At 39.2% G+C, this 13,819-nt stretch overlaps 1 protein-coding gene across 1 annotated transcript in view; it reads right to left on the bottom strand.

Moving 5' to 3' along the window:
• Positions 1-457: 457 nt before the first annotated feature.
• Positions 458-13,819, bottom strand: part of zmat4a (zinc finger, matrin-type 4a) — a 217,994-nt gene continuing 204,632 nt past the window's right edge. Inside the window, exon 7 of the mRNA XM_049470464.1 lies at positions 458-1,821. Within this exon, the coding sequence (XP_049326421.1) occupies positions 1,794-1,821 (28 nt within the window). The 3' untranslated portion in view covers positions 458-1,793. The remainder of the gene's footprint in view (positions 1,822-13,819) is intronic.

Here is a 13,819-nt window from a genome sequence, read left to right as displayed (position 1 = left end):
ACTTCACTATTGGGTAATAATATGGTAATATTACGGTTACAAGTTAGATTTATCCATAAATTAAATATCAATGTCCTACTTGTTCCTGATTAACTGATTATTAAATTGGGTAATAATATAATAATATTAATGTAACAAGTTGTATTCACGCATTAATTAATTAATTAATTAATTTATTTATTTATTAACTAATTAATTAATTAATTAATTAATTAATTAATTGACCACTTTGTATTTGTTAATAAATACTTAATAATAAATCAGTAATTGTAGAGGTAACAGATCGGTGACAGAGGAGAAAAGAAGTAAGAAATGACATATAAATTTATTATTAATAATTTTTATATTAATGCTTACAAGTAGTATATATATATATATATATATACGTATATATATATATATATATATATATATATATATATATATATATATATATATACGTATATATATATATATATATATATATTTTTTTTTTTTTTGACTACAACTACAATGACTTTTTTTTTTTTTTTTTTTTTTTACAGAGCTATTACTTACTAACAAGAAGAACATTTATATTTAATTTGTGGATAAATACAACTTGTTACATTACTATCATAACATTATTGTCCATTTTTTACCTAGTTATTTTCTCTTCAATTTATTATTTATTTATTAATCATTAACAAGTAGGAAATTTATATTAAATTTATTGACGAATTCAACTTGTTACATTATTATTATAATATTATTAGCCATTTTTGGCAGTTTTTTTTTTCCTTCCACAATTTCTTATTTATTTATTAATCATTAACAAGTAGGAATTTTATATTTAATTTGTGGATAAGTACAACTTGTTACATTATTATTATAATATTATTACCCATTTATTCTTTATGGAGTTATTTCCTCCGCAATAGCTTATTTATTTGTTAATCAGTAACAAGAAGGACTTTTATATTTAATTTAATTTAATTTATGAATAAATACAACTTGTTACATTATTATTATAATTTTATTACCCATTTTTTGCAGGTTTTTTCATTCCATAATTACTTATTTATTTATTCATCAGTAATAATTAGGAAATTTAATTAGAAATATTTAATTTGTGGATAAATACAACTTGTTACCATATTATTACCATTTATTACCCACTTATTACCGATCTGTAAAGTAGTAAAGTGCTACCAAACCTTTTTTTAGTGTTTGTTGTTGTAGATGTTGTTCTTGGTCATGCACAGCACACAGCAGCTGATTGGCTGAATTTGAATTTGATGCAAAAGTTCAGTTTATCGAACCCACGGATCCCTACAGTTTCACGAATGGGCGATAAAAGACATCGTTGGTTACCGTGGAGCTGTAAATAATAAGGGATGGATGGATGTGGCGGCGCTGTCCATGGTGCTCCATGTCTTTACTCCAGTAGAACAAAGCCAAGCCATGGACAGTGTGGTGCTTCAGGACCAGTATTGAACCAGTGTTGGTCGGGAAAGTAGCAGCAAATTATGACGATGAAGACGACAAGAACTTGTTGGCCAACGGCAACTGGAAAAAAAACGCTATGAGTCTAAAAAAATTCCTTTCAGACGTTTTCATTTTGTCTGAGAGACGAAGAGGACGACACGGTTGGATGAAAAAATGTGGGAGGGGCTACAGAGATAGAGAAACTGTAGAGAGAGGTTGAGAGACAGACAGAGAGACAGACAGAGAGAGAGAGAGAGAAATAAAGATGAGGCAGAAAATTCAGGGCAAGCTGATCAAAGCTTGTCTGACATCAATCCGAGATCTAGATTCCTTCCCCGAAGACGACTTCACTGGACGCATAACTGGTTCTTTAAGCTGTGGGAGAGACAGAGACAGAGAGAGAGAGAGAGACATAGGGAGAGAGACAGGGACCGTGAACATCACAGAACATCACAGTAAAGCTTAGATAGCTCAGATGTTTGAACTTTAAGCAATAATAGAACATAAGGATACAGATATTCTCTGTAGAATCAAAGTAGAAGATTACTATAGCATAAGATCTTTTTTTTTTACGCTTGGTTTTACATTATGTCAAAACCTGACAGGTAAAGACAAAATAGTTCTTTTGAGATATGTGTCCATTTATGTCCACTTTTGCACACGTTGCATAAAAAAAGGTTAAACTCACAACTCTCACATTGACTCCTGGCACCATATATTTGAAATTGAGGGGCTTTATTTTAGTGATCTATAGTGCACTGGCCAATTGCGGATTACGCAGCCGAATTAAGGGTGTGTTGGTGTGTCTTTGGTATCATGAGGGCACAAAAAAAATGCCTTGCGCAGCTCAAAACTAATGAACTAATTCTCTTAATAAATTATAGGTGTGTTTTAAATCAACCAGTCTGTTACTCGTGATTCCGTTTAAGAGGCAGGTGAGCTCTGACTTTGGCGCGTTCGTATCTTAACAGAGCAGCGCTTTTGAGGGATTTAAGGGAACAGTAATTTTATTCTTTTTTCTGTTTATTGTTGAGTTGATGAGTCCGCTCCATCACATTTTATGAAATTCGGCATCAACTAATATAGATTATCTGTTGCAGACCTAATATACAGTACTGGAAGCCGCTATATTGCGCTGTGGTATAAGCACCTTCAGATTTAGGTCAGGGACACGCCATCGCCTGCTGATTTGCTTTTCAAAGGGTCCGCTAATCCGTAGCTCCACTCCTGCTGAGTTTCTCCAGACTCAGGAGTCGTGTGTAAGGTCACTGTCAGAGCTGAGCGGCGTTGCTCAGTATGTCATTAATAAATGCTGGGTCACTTCAGCGACTGCAGACGCCACACTTTTCATTTCCCGCACAGCGGCGGCTCACGCAGACGCCATCTTTCATTCGCTGGGATCTAACAGACTGGAATGAGCTTCGAAAAAAGGGGACGTGAGGTCAATGCATTTGCTATGGATTTGAACTGATTAGAGTCCCATTTAAATGATTTACAACTAAAGAGCCCAGACTGTGAACCTGTAATTACAGTGAGGATGCATCTGATAGGCTCATCAGCAGAATTTTAATTACCGTCTGCAGCCTTGCAACTAGAAAGAGCATACGCTACCATTATCTGCCAAATACTGTATCAGGTTAATACGGCTGCATCACAACTCACACTGGTTTAAATATTTTTATAAAAGGAAAACACACTAATTAGGGTATCTGAAGGTATGGGTGAATTAAAATTAAGAATTTGTAAGACTTCTAAATAAGACCAAATTAAGAAAAATGTGGTTTCTGTATTTTCTGACAAACATAAATGAACAGTTTGGCACAAACAATAATCTATTTTAAAATAGGATTTTTGTGAAATTTCCATATTGCAATGTCTACAGAACCATCTTTACTATTTAAAAGCAAGTAGCTAGAAGACAAACCTGAAAAAAATAGTAGCCACAAAAAACTAATACATCAAAATTTCATAAAATGTAATATTGCAAATTTCACAGTGTGAAAAAAAAAATAAACTGCCTAAATCCTAGCTCATGCTGCTAGCCATCAGCAGCCGGAGTCCGAGCGGGCATCAATAGGCCAGCCATAATCTCTTTCTCAGTGGGAAGATGATGATTTTTTTCTTGCATCACTTCAGTTATGATGCTGATATACCAGACTGGAGATCTGGCACTTTCCTCTGAGTACGTTAGCCAACCAGTGAGTGATGCATCTCACACTTTGCACATGGCATGTTGTGATGCATATTGCCAACAGTCTATTTTCACACCTTCCACCTGCACTGTTTAAATAGCAACAATGCTTGTGAATATATCTACACCAATGGGCTTGGTGGCCTAAAAATGAGGTGTGTTCAGGTTCATTTCTGGTGTATTGCTATCTTGGAAACAGAAAACAAAGCTCCACTAACAAAAACAACCTAGGCAGATGTCAACAGTCAGAAAAGCATCAACAGTAAATGGCATAAACCAGCAGGTCAGCTTCCTCCAGGAAGCTGCACCGTTAAAATAGCAATCCGTCAAAGTCAGAGAGCACCTGGGTTATTTAAAGAGAATGTCAGGTAACACACTGACGGTTTATTTCATGTTACGCCCAAAACCCACTATGATTAATTAAAATAATTAGTACATTTTGAGCGTTTCGAGCAGCACAAGCTGTACTTTTCCCATCGTTACAATAGCAAAGACACACCAACACGTTCTAAATCAAGCAGCACGGTGCACAGCGGATGGCTTGCCTGAAGAAAACCAAAATAGTTTCTCTGATTTTGCTATTTATAGGTATATATTTCAGTAAAATGAACATTGTTGTTTTATTCTATAAACTACGGACAGATTTTGTACCACATTTCAAATAAAAATATTGTCATTTAGAGCATTTATCTGTAGACAATAAGAAATGGCTGAAAAAAGACCTCAAATAATGCAAAGAAAACGAGTTTATGTTCAAAACATTTTAAGAGAATAACCTGTTTTTTAATCACAGTTTTCATGTATCTTGGCATCATGTTCTCCTCCACCAGTCTTACACACTGCTTTTGGATAACTTTATGCTGCTTTACTCCTGGTGCAAAAAATCAAGCAGTTCAGTTTGGTGGTTTGATGACTTGTGATCATCCATCTTCCTCTTGATTATATTCCAGAGGTTTCCAATTTGGTAAAATCAAAGGAAAATATAATTTTTTTGTGGTATCTTATTTTTTTCAGAGCTGCATATCCAGACAGTTTGGTTGATTGATTGGCGTTCACAACATATCTTCAGATAAGAGATCCAGCAGAAAAGTGCTAGTTAAGTCGGGAGAGAGTCAATTGGTGCTTTATAAGACATTTGAAAAGGCGTCTCTGTGGCCAGAACATTTGATACAATGAGAGAATAAAAGAGAGACAGAGAGAGAGAGAGAGCATGCTCTGTTTATCCTCCGCTGTAGTAGTAGAATCCCCTTGTCGCCTCTCGAAAGGACAATTTGCATCACATTCGTTTCTCTGTCCCTCGATTCCAAATGCCAGAACTTAAAAGGGCAGCGGCCAGTCGATAAAATACCCTCCTACTAAAACAGCTCCAACTCCAGGGACTGAAATCCAAACAGCACGACTCCTGCCTCCTGCCTCTTGCCTCCTGACTCCTGCCCTTCTGCCTCCTGACTCCTATTTTTTGTTAAAAGACCCTCCTACTAAAACAGTTCCAATTCCGGGAAGTCAAATCCAAGCAGCACAACTCCTGCCTTCTGCCTCTTGACTCCTGCCTTGTGCCTCTTGACTCCTGCCTCCTGATTCCTGCCTTCTAACTTAGGCCTCCTGCTTTCTAACATCCTAAATCCTGCCTCCCGACTCTTGCCTCCTGTCTCTTGACCCCTGCCTTCTGCTTCCTGCCTCCTGACACTTGACTTGTGCCCCCTGATTCCTGCCTTCTAACTCAGGCCTCCTGCATTCTGACTCAGGTCTCCTGCCTTCTGACTCCTGTTTCCTGACTGTTGACTAGGGCCTCCTTATTCCTGCCTTTTAACTCAGGCCTCCTGCCTTCTGACACAGGCCTCCTGCCCCTTAACTCCTACCTTCTGCTTCCTGCCCCCTGACTCTTGACTTGTGCCCCCTGATTCCTGCCTTCTGACTCAGGCCTCCTGCCTTCAGACTCCTGACTCTTGCCTGCTAAATCCTGCCTCCTGACTCCTGCCTCTTGCTAACTGACTCCTGACTCATATCTCTTGATACAAGACCCTCTTACTAAAAAGGCTCCAAATCCGGGGAATCAAATCCAAGCAGCACAACTCCTCCTGACTCCAACGTCTTGCCCCGTGAGTCCTTCCTCCTGACTTCTGCCTGCTGCTTTTTGACTTCCGCCTCTTGCCTCATGCCTCTTGCTTCCTGACTCCTGCCTCTTGCCTCCTGACTTCTACCGTCTGATAAAAGACCCTTCCACTAAAACGGTTCCAACTCCAGGGAGTCAAATCCAAGCAGCATGACTCCTTCCTCTTGCCTCCTGACACCTGCCTTTTTCCTTCTGACTCTTGCCTCTTGCCTACAGCTTCCTGCTTCATGACTCTTGACTCATGTCTTTTGACTCCTGCCTTCTGACTCAAACATTCTGTCTCCTTGCTCCTTCCTTCTGACTCATACCTACTGACTCCTGCGTCCTAACACTTGCCTGCTGCTTTTTGACTCCTGCCTCCTGACTCCAGCTTCTTGCCTCCTAAATTCTGCTTTCTAATCCTTTCTCTGTCCTCTTAATGTCTGCCTCCTACTTTCTGTCTCTTGCTTCTTGCTTCTATGTCTCTTGATTTCTGCCTCCTGTGCCTTCCAGCCTCCTGAGTCCTGCCTCCTGTTCCCTGACTCCACCCTCCTGTCCTCACATGGTTCTTTAGTCTTTAAGCTGGAGGAAAGTGAAGTTTGCTGCTTCTACATCGAGTGGTTGTGTCTCTGCAGAGCGGCCTCATCACTAATTTATCTCAGAGTGGGTGTGAGTTACAGAGGCCTGGACGAGCGAAACTGTGACAGATCGCCTGTCATCCGAGTGCCCTCATGTCACTCCTGCCGCACAGCGTTTGCATATTAATATGCTGTATGACAAATCGAGTCGTCACGTCACCGTGGCGAAGCAGTCATGTGAGCCTGGGCCACAGATTCATCAATATGCATGGGTTGCGCTGCGTTTGGAGCGTGGCGTGCTACCTGCCTTATCTGGGATCGCAGCTTATTGCTTGTAGAAATTTGCGGATGACGTCTGTTGATGAGGAATTACTACCAAGAATACCTAAGACTGTAAAAGTTGGGTTTGTGCACTACTGCATGTGCATGTGTGCATGGCACACCTGCGTTGCCAAGAAAGCAATGATTGTCTGACATTTAAATTGGAAATTCGAGAAGTATGCATGTTATGTCAATACAGACTTATTTACATTTCTCAAAATGTTTTCATTCCAAGTTACGACAGTGTTGGCATAAGCTATTCATGAATATTAAAGCATTCATAAAGCTTCATAAATGCATTATTCAATACTTCTGATTGTATACTCTACCTCAGGTACCTTCCAAACAAAGCATTCCCAGAAACTTTAGTTGATCAAACTTTTCATCTGTTCTTCAGCCTTCGATTTGCCAACAGTTGTTGGAGACCCTAAAGAGGCGACATTCTCAGGGTCTTCGTGAACTCGTTAACGCAATCAGTGCCTCTTTATTTTGCCGCATCCCATGTAATGGGCGTCAGGCATCGTCTGGGAGCGCCTCGCTGCTCAGGAGCGTCCGCCTGCCATATGGCCCACTCCGGTCAGAAATCTCCCCATGGAAGACTCCCGCTTTCTACAAAGTGAATAGCTAATCACTTGAGGGAAAAGCAGAGCGACTTGGCTGACGCTGTTCTTTGTAACTGAATTAAAATAAAGCGATGAAACAGGTGGCATGCATTAGCAGGTGAGCGCACTGATCACTTTCTGCACTCGCCTGTTTTACAGTTTCCAGCACGCCTGAAGCTGAACTGGAGCTGCGGAGGACGGAATGGCATCTTGACAACTTCGGCTACTTCAGCAACTGTGGCAGCTTTGGCTCCTCCAATACTTTGTGCCGTTTTATTCCAGCATAGTTTGCTCGCTCACCATGAGACATCAACTGTGCACCATGCAGCTCTCAGCACATGTCAGTGTATCTTTGCTATCATAACGTCGAGAAAAGTACACCTTGTGCGAATAGCTATTTTAATGGCACAGTGCTTCTGCGCATCTCCACAATTTACATGGCCAATTACCCAACCCACTCGTTAGGACTCCCCCTATCACTAGTGATGCCCCAACACACCAGGAGGGTGAAGTCTAGTACACACCTCCTTTGATACATGTGAATTCAAGCTCCACCTCTTTTCCAACTGCTGCTGATGCAACATTACCGAGTAGCATCGTAGCGCTTACGCTCTGAAAAAAGCACAGCAACTCGGTTCTGATACATCAGCTCACAGACGCAGCCTTGTGCTGATCCACATCACCCTAGGAGTGATGAGGGGAAAGAGTGCCATCTACTGTACCCACCCAGAGAGAGCAAAGTTAATTGTGCTCTCTCAGGGCTCCGGAAGACAATGGAAAGCTACATGAACAGGATTCGAACTGGCGATCACCTGATTAGGAACAGTGATGTTATTTCATTTAATATTCTTATTATATAATATTATTATTGATGTAAAATTTGGAGGTTATACACATATTCGGCATGCAGTGCTGCTGTTTTAGTTTTTTTCTTTTTACATTTTTTATTTTACATTTATTTTGTCCTTTTATACATATTTACTTTTTTGTTTTACCCTTTTTATTTATTTCATTTAATCGTTTTATTAATTTCAAACTTTTTTTTTACTTTTTGTCTCTTTATCTTTTTAATTTACTTTTTTGTCCTTTTATTTATTCTATATTCTGTTTTATTTTTTATTCATTTCCATCATTATTTTTTTATAATCTTATGCTATTTTAGCTACTTTATTTTTAATCCTCTATTCTTTATTTGTGTTTATATTTTATTATTCAAATCGTTAATGTCTTTGCTTATATTTTATTGCTTTACATTTTAGCCTGTCTGCTTATCCTTTTATTGACTTTTTTTGTTTATTGTGGTTATTGTTTATAAAATAAGTTCCTTATTTTAACTTACCTGATTAAATTTTAGATTTTAATATTTATTTATTTTTCATTTCCTTTAAGTTGTAAATGCTCGGCGGCATTGTAAATGAGGGTTACCTTTTAATGTATTACTAAGTGAATATAAACGTTGATTAGTTGATTGCCAAGATAGCAATGAACGTCTGACTGTTGACGTTGGTTTAGTTAGTGGAGCAACTGTGTTTCCTGTTGCCAAGATACCAATACACTTCCAATACATTTCCAGACCACCACACCCATCACCCATATACGCATGAAAATAGACTGTTAGCAGGGTGTAAGATAGCAATGAGCATCACAACCCTTTGCAATTCTTTGGTGGAAGCAGATGCAGAGCTCTTTTCTTCCCTTTTCGACCAGCTGAGACCAGCTGAAATTGTTTGTCTGGCGTCTCGTGGAAGGTGTTTGGCTGGATTCGCTCCGCTGGGCGTATAAGTGGATGTTTTATAGCAAGGCTTGGGCTTCTCGATGACCAGCTCCCTCGATAAGCCCACAGCATGAAGCTGTCACACAGAAACTGAGCCCTGGCCCCTCCCCCAGTGGCCCCAGTGGCCACTAAAGCTCACAGTGGTATGGGCATAGCACGTCTAGTCAATAATTTAAATGAATGTAGCCCATAAGAGCAGCTCAGGGGCAAACCTTGTAGAATAACATTAATGTCTTTAAACTGCACGCTCCAAATCAATTGCTGGCAACCCTCTGTAGAAGGTTCCTCCTCATTCCCTCCATCTATCACTTCCTCTTCCTTACATTCCCCTTCTGGTAAGGAAAATGCACATTTAAATAAAAAATAGCACAGTGTTTCTTACATTGCCTTTGACTTTAATTTGATTGCAGACAGTATGAACCCAAGATATTTCATCTTTTTATGTTTCGGAGCACTTGGCATCCATTGCTCCCAAAAAAGATGGGAGTTCAGAATGAAAAGGCTCATAATGGCGTCCGTTTATGCATAAAGTAAAGTCCCACCCTTTAATCAAAACAGCCAATCCCCTTTCTGCTTATAATTTAAGCAAAGGAGTGTCAACGTTCTAGAGGTGAGGACTCAACTTGGTGAGGAGATCTGCGAAAGTGCAGTAGCCAGAACAAGCCCAAACAAAAAGGATTTCACGCATGTGAATGAAATATGTCTGTCAATCAGGTGGTGCGTTATGCTGAGAGAGAGGTTGGGGGAGGGGTCTGTAACCCGAGACTCTGAGAGAGCAGAGAAATCTGCCAAAGGGAGGGGAAGGGGGGTTTTAAAGGAACAGTGCACAATATCTTGTAATAAAAAAAAAAATAGAAAATCTGAAAAGCGCCTAAAATTTTACCTTTTTTACCATTAGTCGACAACAGGAGCTCCTTGTCAATCATTATCTACTGCAGCCAAACATCTTAAACAGATCTTAAAAAAGAAGGAAACTGGATATAAAAACCATTCAGGTATCAGTACTCTGTATCGGCAGATACCAGAAAAGCTGGTACCGGTATCTGTAAGGAAAACTTAGTGAACTTCAGAAAAAGTGCAGAGTAACTTATAGTAACTGATTGATATTGATACGTAGATGCACATTTTGCTTGGAGTCCCCAAATCTCTTAAATCGCCCATGGCTGCAAGTGTAGGAAGTTCAGCATTCTAAAGGAGGAGATCCATCTTGATGAGGTAATCTGCGCAAGTGCAGTAGCCAGAAAAAGCAAAAAAATCAATCACTGGATCATTGCTTTTTTTTGGTGAATTGTTGAGCCAAACGCTATAAACTCTTCTCAAGGTTTGTGACCTTTACTTTTCAGTATTTTGATTTGTCCCCATTCTAAACGAAAGAAGACTGGTCTCACATGACTGGAGATAATTGTACACTGTATACAATACAGACTCCCAATTTCTTGCAAAGTAAACAGACTGATTGGAGACAATTAACCTCTTGAACGCTTAAAGATGGCCACAGAGTGATCAGACTTCCCTATCTATAGACTTTTGTGGTACTCTGCGAAGGATTGGCACTTTTTCAATGGGATACTCCAGCCTTGTGCCCAATGATTGTTGCCCCTTGAGTTCACCAGTTTCCCCACCTTTTTTCCCAACATTTTCCAGTACTGAGCGCCATTAGCTGGACAGCACCACCCGATTTACTCTGGTAAAGTGTTCTCTATAGGTTCTAGCTGCTCTACACTCCACTCCTCCAGTTTCTTTTTCCTCCTCACATTCCACGTTGCTCCAATGCTTCGTGCAACAAAGCCCTCTCGCAAGAAATGCCTCCATCACCCGCCAAAAAAGAAAGAAAAAGGAAGATGAGAAATGAAGCATCAAGCCAGTCAGCAATTGATGGCGCTTGGTGATAAATCAGCCATCCCCTGGTTCCCCCCTTTCGCTCGCTCTCTGCGGATTGGAGCGAGGCACCAGACACCCAAACCAGCTCCGTTAAAGTGGCATCAAACATCAAAGGGTCCCACCGCAACACGCTGCCACCAAATCTGGGAAGTCAAGTGGGTGGAATAAAGGGGGATTTGCGGGCATGAGTCACAACGTGGCTACGGCTGTTGAGCTTATCGGTGGAGCTCTGACTGAAACATCTCAGAACATGAAGTGCAGGCATGCGGACGCCCAAATATAAGAGGTGTAACATAAGAAAATCCATACAATAGAGCTGTATCTCGGTCAAGTTGTCTCGAATATGGATAAAATAAGATTCTTTCCTTGAGTTAGTCCCCTGTAACAAAGTAATGGATGAATTTGTATAATATACTAAAGCATACCTAAGTACAGGGGGTTCCAACGTATGTACTGTAATAAATGGTCCATAGACATTTAATCAACTATTAACAATCTAAACAAATACAGCACAACAGTGTATCAATCAATGTACTGTAACCTATTCAATTCAATTACCCTTACAACCCTACGCTATATTACACGCTATAACCACATTCATAACATATTATAATGCATTCATGAGGCATTATAAACATGGCTTTAAATGTTTATAAAAATGCATAACCCATTAAAGCCATGTTTATTAAGCATTATGACCTGTGATCATAATACATTATAAGCTGTGCTTATAATATATATGTTAAAATAGTAAATAGCTATCGTTAATAATCTAGTCCCACAATGAAAGTCTGGCACTTTACTTAAAGCGCACAAAGACCTGTTATAATACATTATAATTGACTATAATTATTATTATATTCAAGACAAGAATAATTTATCAGTGGTTGAAAATATATTTATAGGATTATTTAGGGTGTGTTTATAAGTTGGAAGCTTTTTTAGTTATGGTAAAGTCTGCAAACAGGGACTTAGTTTCTTGGTATTGATGTATAACATGTTATAAACACAGCTATTGATGCATTATAATCACAGTTCACGATGCATGATAAACATGGCTATAATGAATTCTACATTTTAATAAATATGTATATTTATGTTTATAATGCCTTATGAATGCATTATAATGTGTTATGAGTATGTTTATAGAGTCTTATAGAGATGACATTCAAAGAAAGTGTTACCCATAATCCATATATGGTTAGAAAGAGCGGAACTTACTCTTTCTAAAAATAGCAATGAGTTATTATACAGACTTATTACTTTCATTATAAGATATTATGCATGTCATATAATGCATAATAAATGCATTTATATTATGAATACAGGGTTCATAGGATTTTACAATATTTTTTTCAGCGTTTTTATATAGGGTCACCACTGGTTATGGTTACTTTTTTTAATGTGATGTTGTATGTTGTAAAATTAAAGAAGGTTATACGGTGAATAAAACTGGTCATACAGTGTAAACCCAACGTTAGTGATGGTGTTACAGATTTTAACGTTAGTGTTCTGGGGTTAAGAGGGGAAAAAATTTGTCTCGGTATAAAGAGTATTCTCTTTTAACTGTCACAACAAACCTACCAAGACGTGGCCATGGTCCATCCAAACTGACAGATGAAGCAGCAGGTGTCAGAAACGGGCCAAAGAGTCTAAAAGCGGAGAGAGTGTGCATTTCTAGCGCAGAAAAACGGGCCAAAGAGTCTAAAAGTGGAGAGGGTGCGCATTTCTAGCGCAGAAAAACGGGCCAAAGAGTCTAAAAGCGGAGAGAGTGTGCATTTCTAGCGCAGAAAAAAACGGGGTAAAAGAATCTAAAAGCAGAGAGAGTGCGCATTTCTAGCGCAGAAAAAAACGGGGCCAAAGAGTCTAAAAGCGGAGAGAGTGCGCGTTTCTAGTGCAGAAAAACGTGCCAAAGAGTCTAAAAGCGGAGAGGGTGCGCATTTCTAGCTCAGAAAAACAGGGCAAAAGAGTCTAAAAGTGGAGATGGTGCGCATTTCTAGCGCAGAAAAAAACGGGGTAAAAGAATCTAATAGCAGAGAGAGTGCGCATTTCTAGTGCAGAAAAAAACGGGGCCAAAGAGTCTAAAAGCGGAGAGGGTGCGCATTTCTAGCGCAGAAAAACAAACCAAAGAGTCTAAAAGCAGAGAGAGTGCGCATTTCTAGCGCAGAAAAAAACGGGCCAAAGAGTCTAAAAGCGGAGAGAGTGCGCATTTCTAGCACAGAAAAACGGGCCAAAGAGTCTAAAAGCGGAGAGAGTGCGCATTTCTAGTGCAGAAAAACGGGCCAAAGAGTCTAAAAGTTGCCGTAATTAAGGAGTTTTATATTAAGAGACATCATGAAATGAAACATCAATTTGAAAAATCTTAGTTTACACAACACTGTCAAAGATAAAGATAGTTAGTCAAGTAAAATGGTGTGTAAATGAAATAATCAGGAAAAAAGTATTAATTAAAATGGTATAATTCATTATGTGTTTTATTACAGAGTCTGTGGCCCGTGACTTTAAATATATTTCTCCTTCTGGCCCCCAACAAAGAAAGTTTGGACACCCCTGGTCTAGATCTGAAGCAGCAACGCAGACCCAAACCATCACACTACCTCCACCATGTTTTACGTTTAGTAGTGTTTTAGTTATAGTTTTTAGTTCAAATGTAAGGGAACGCACACATTCTAAAACTGAGTTTCACTTTAATGACATCAATAATGGTGTTTAGTGATGGTGTTACGAATTGTATTTGTTGGTGGGGAAAAATCCAGGTAGTACTGCAAGTTTAAGACAAGTTTAAAAGGTTAATTTGCTTCAGTCTTCATACCGTGTATCAAATCGAGAGCCTTATCTTCAAGTATAAGATCCAATATGCTAAACTGTCACCACGTCCTTTCCGTTACAGATTCTCCGCTCTCTGACAAGCCGTGAATTTCATCTCCTCAGCAC

This window comes from Astyanax mexicanus, chromosome 22 (genome assembly GCF_023375975.1).
Source record: "Astyanax mexicanus isolate ESR-SI-001 chromosome 22, AstMex3_surface, whole genome shotgun sequence".
Lineage (NCBI taxonomy): Eukaryota > Metazoa > Chordata > Actinopteri > Characiformes > Acestrorhamphidae > Astyanax > Astyanax mexicanus.
This window is presented reverse-complemented; position numbering and strand designations above follow the sequence as displayed.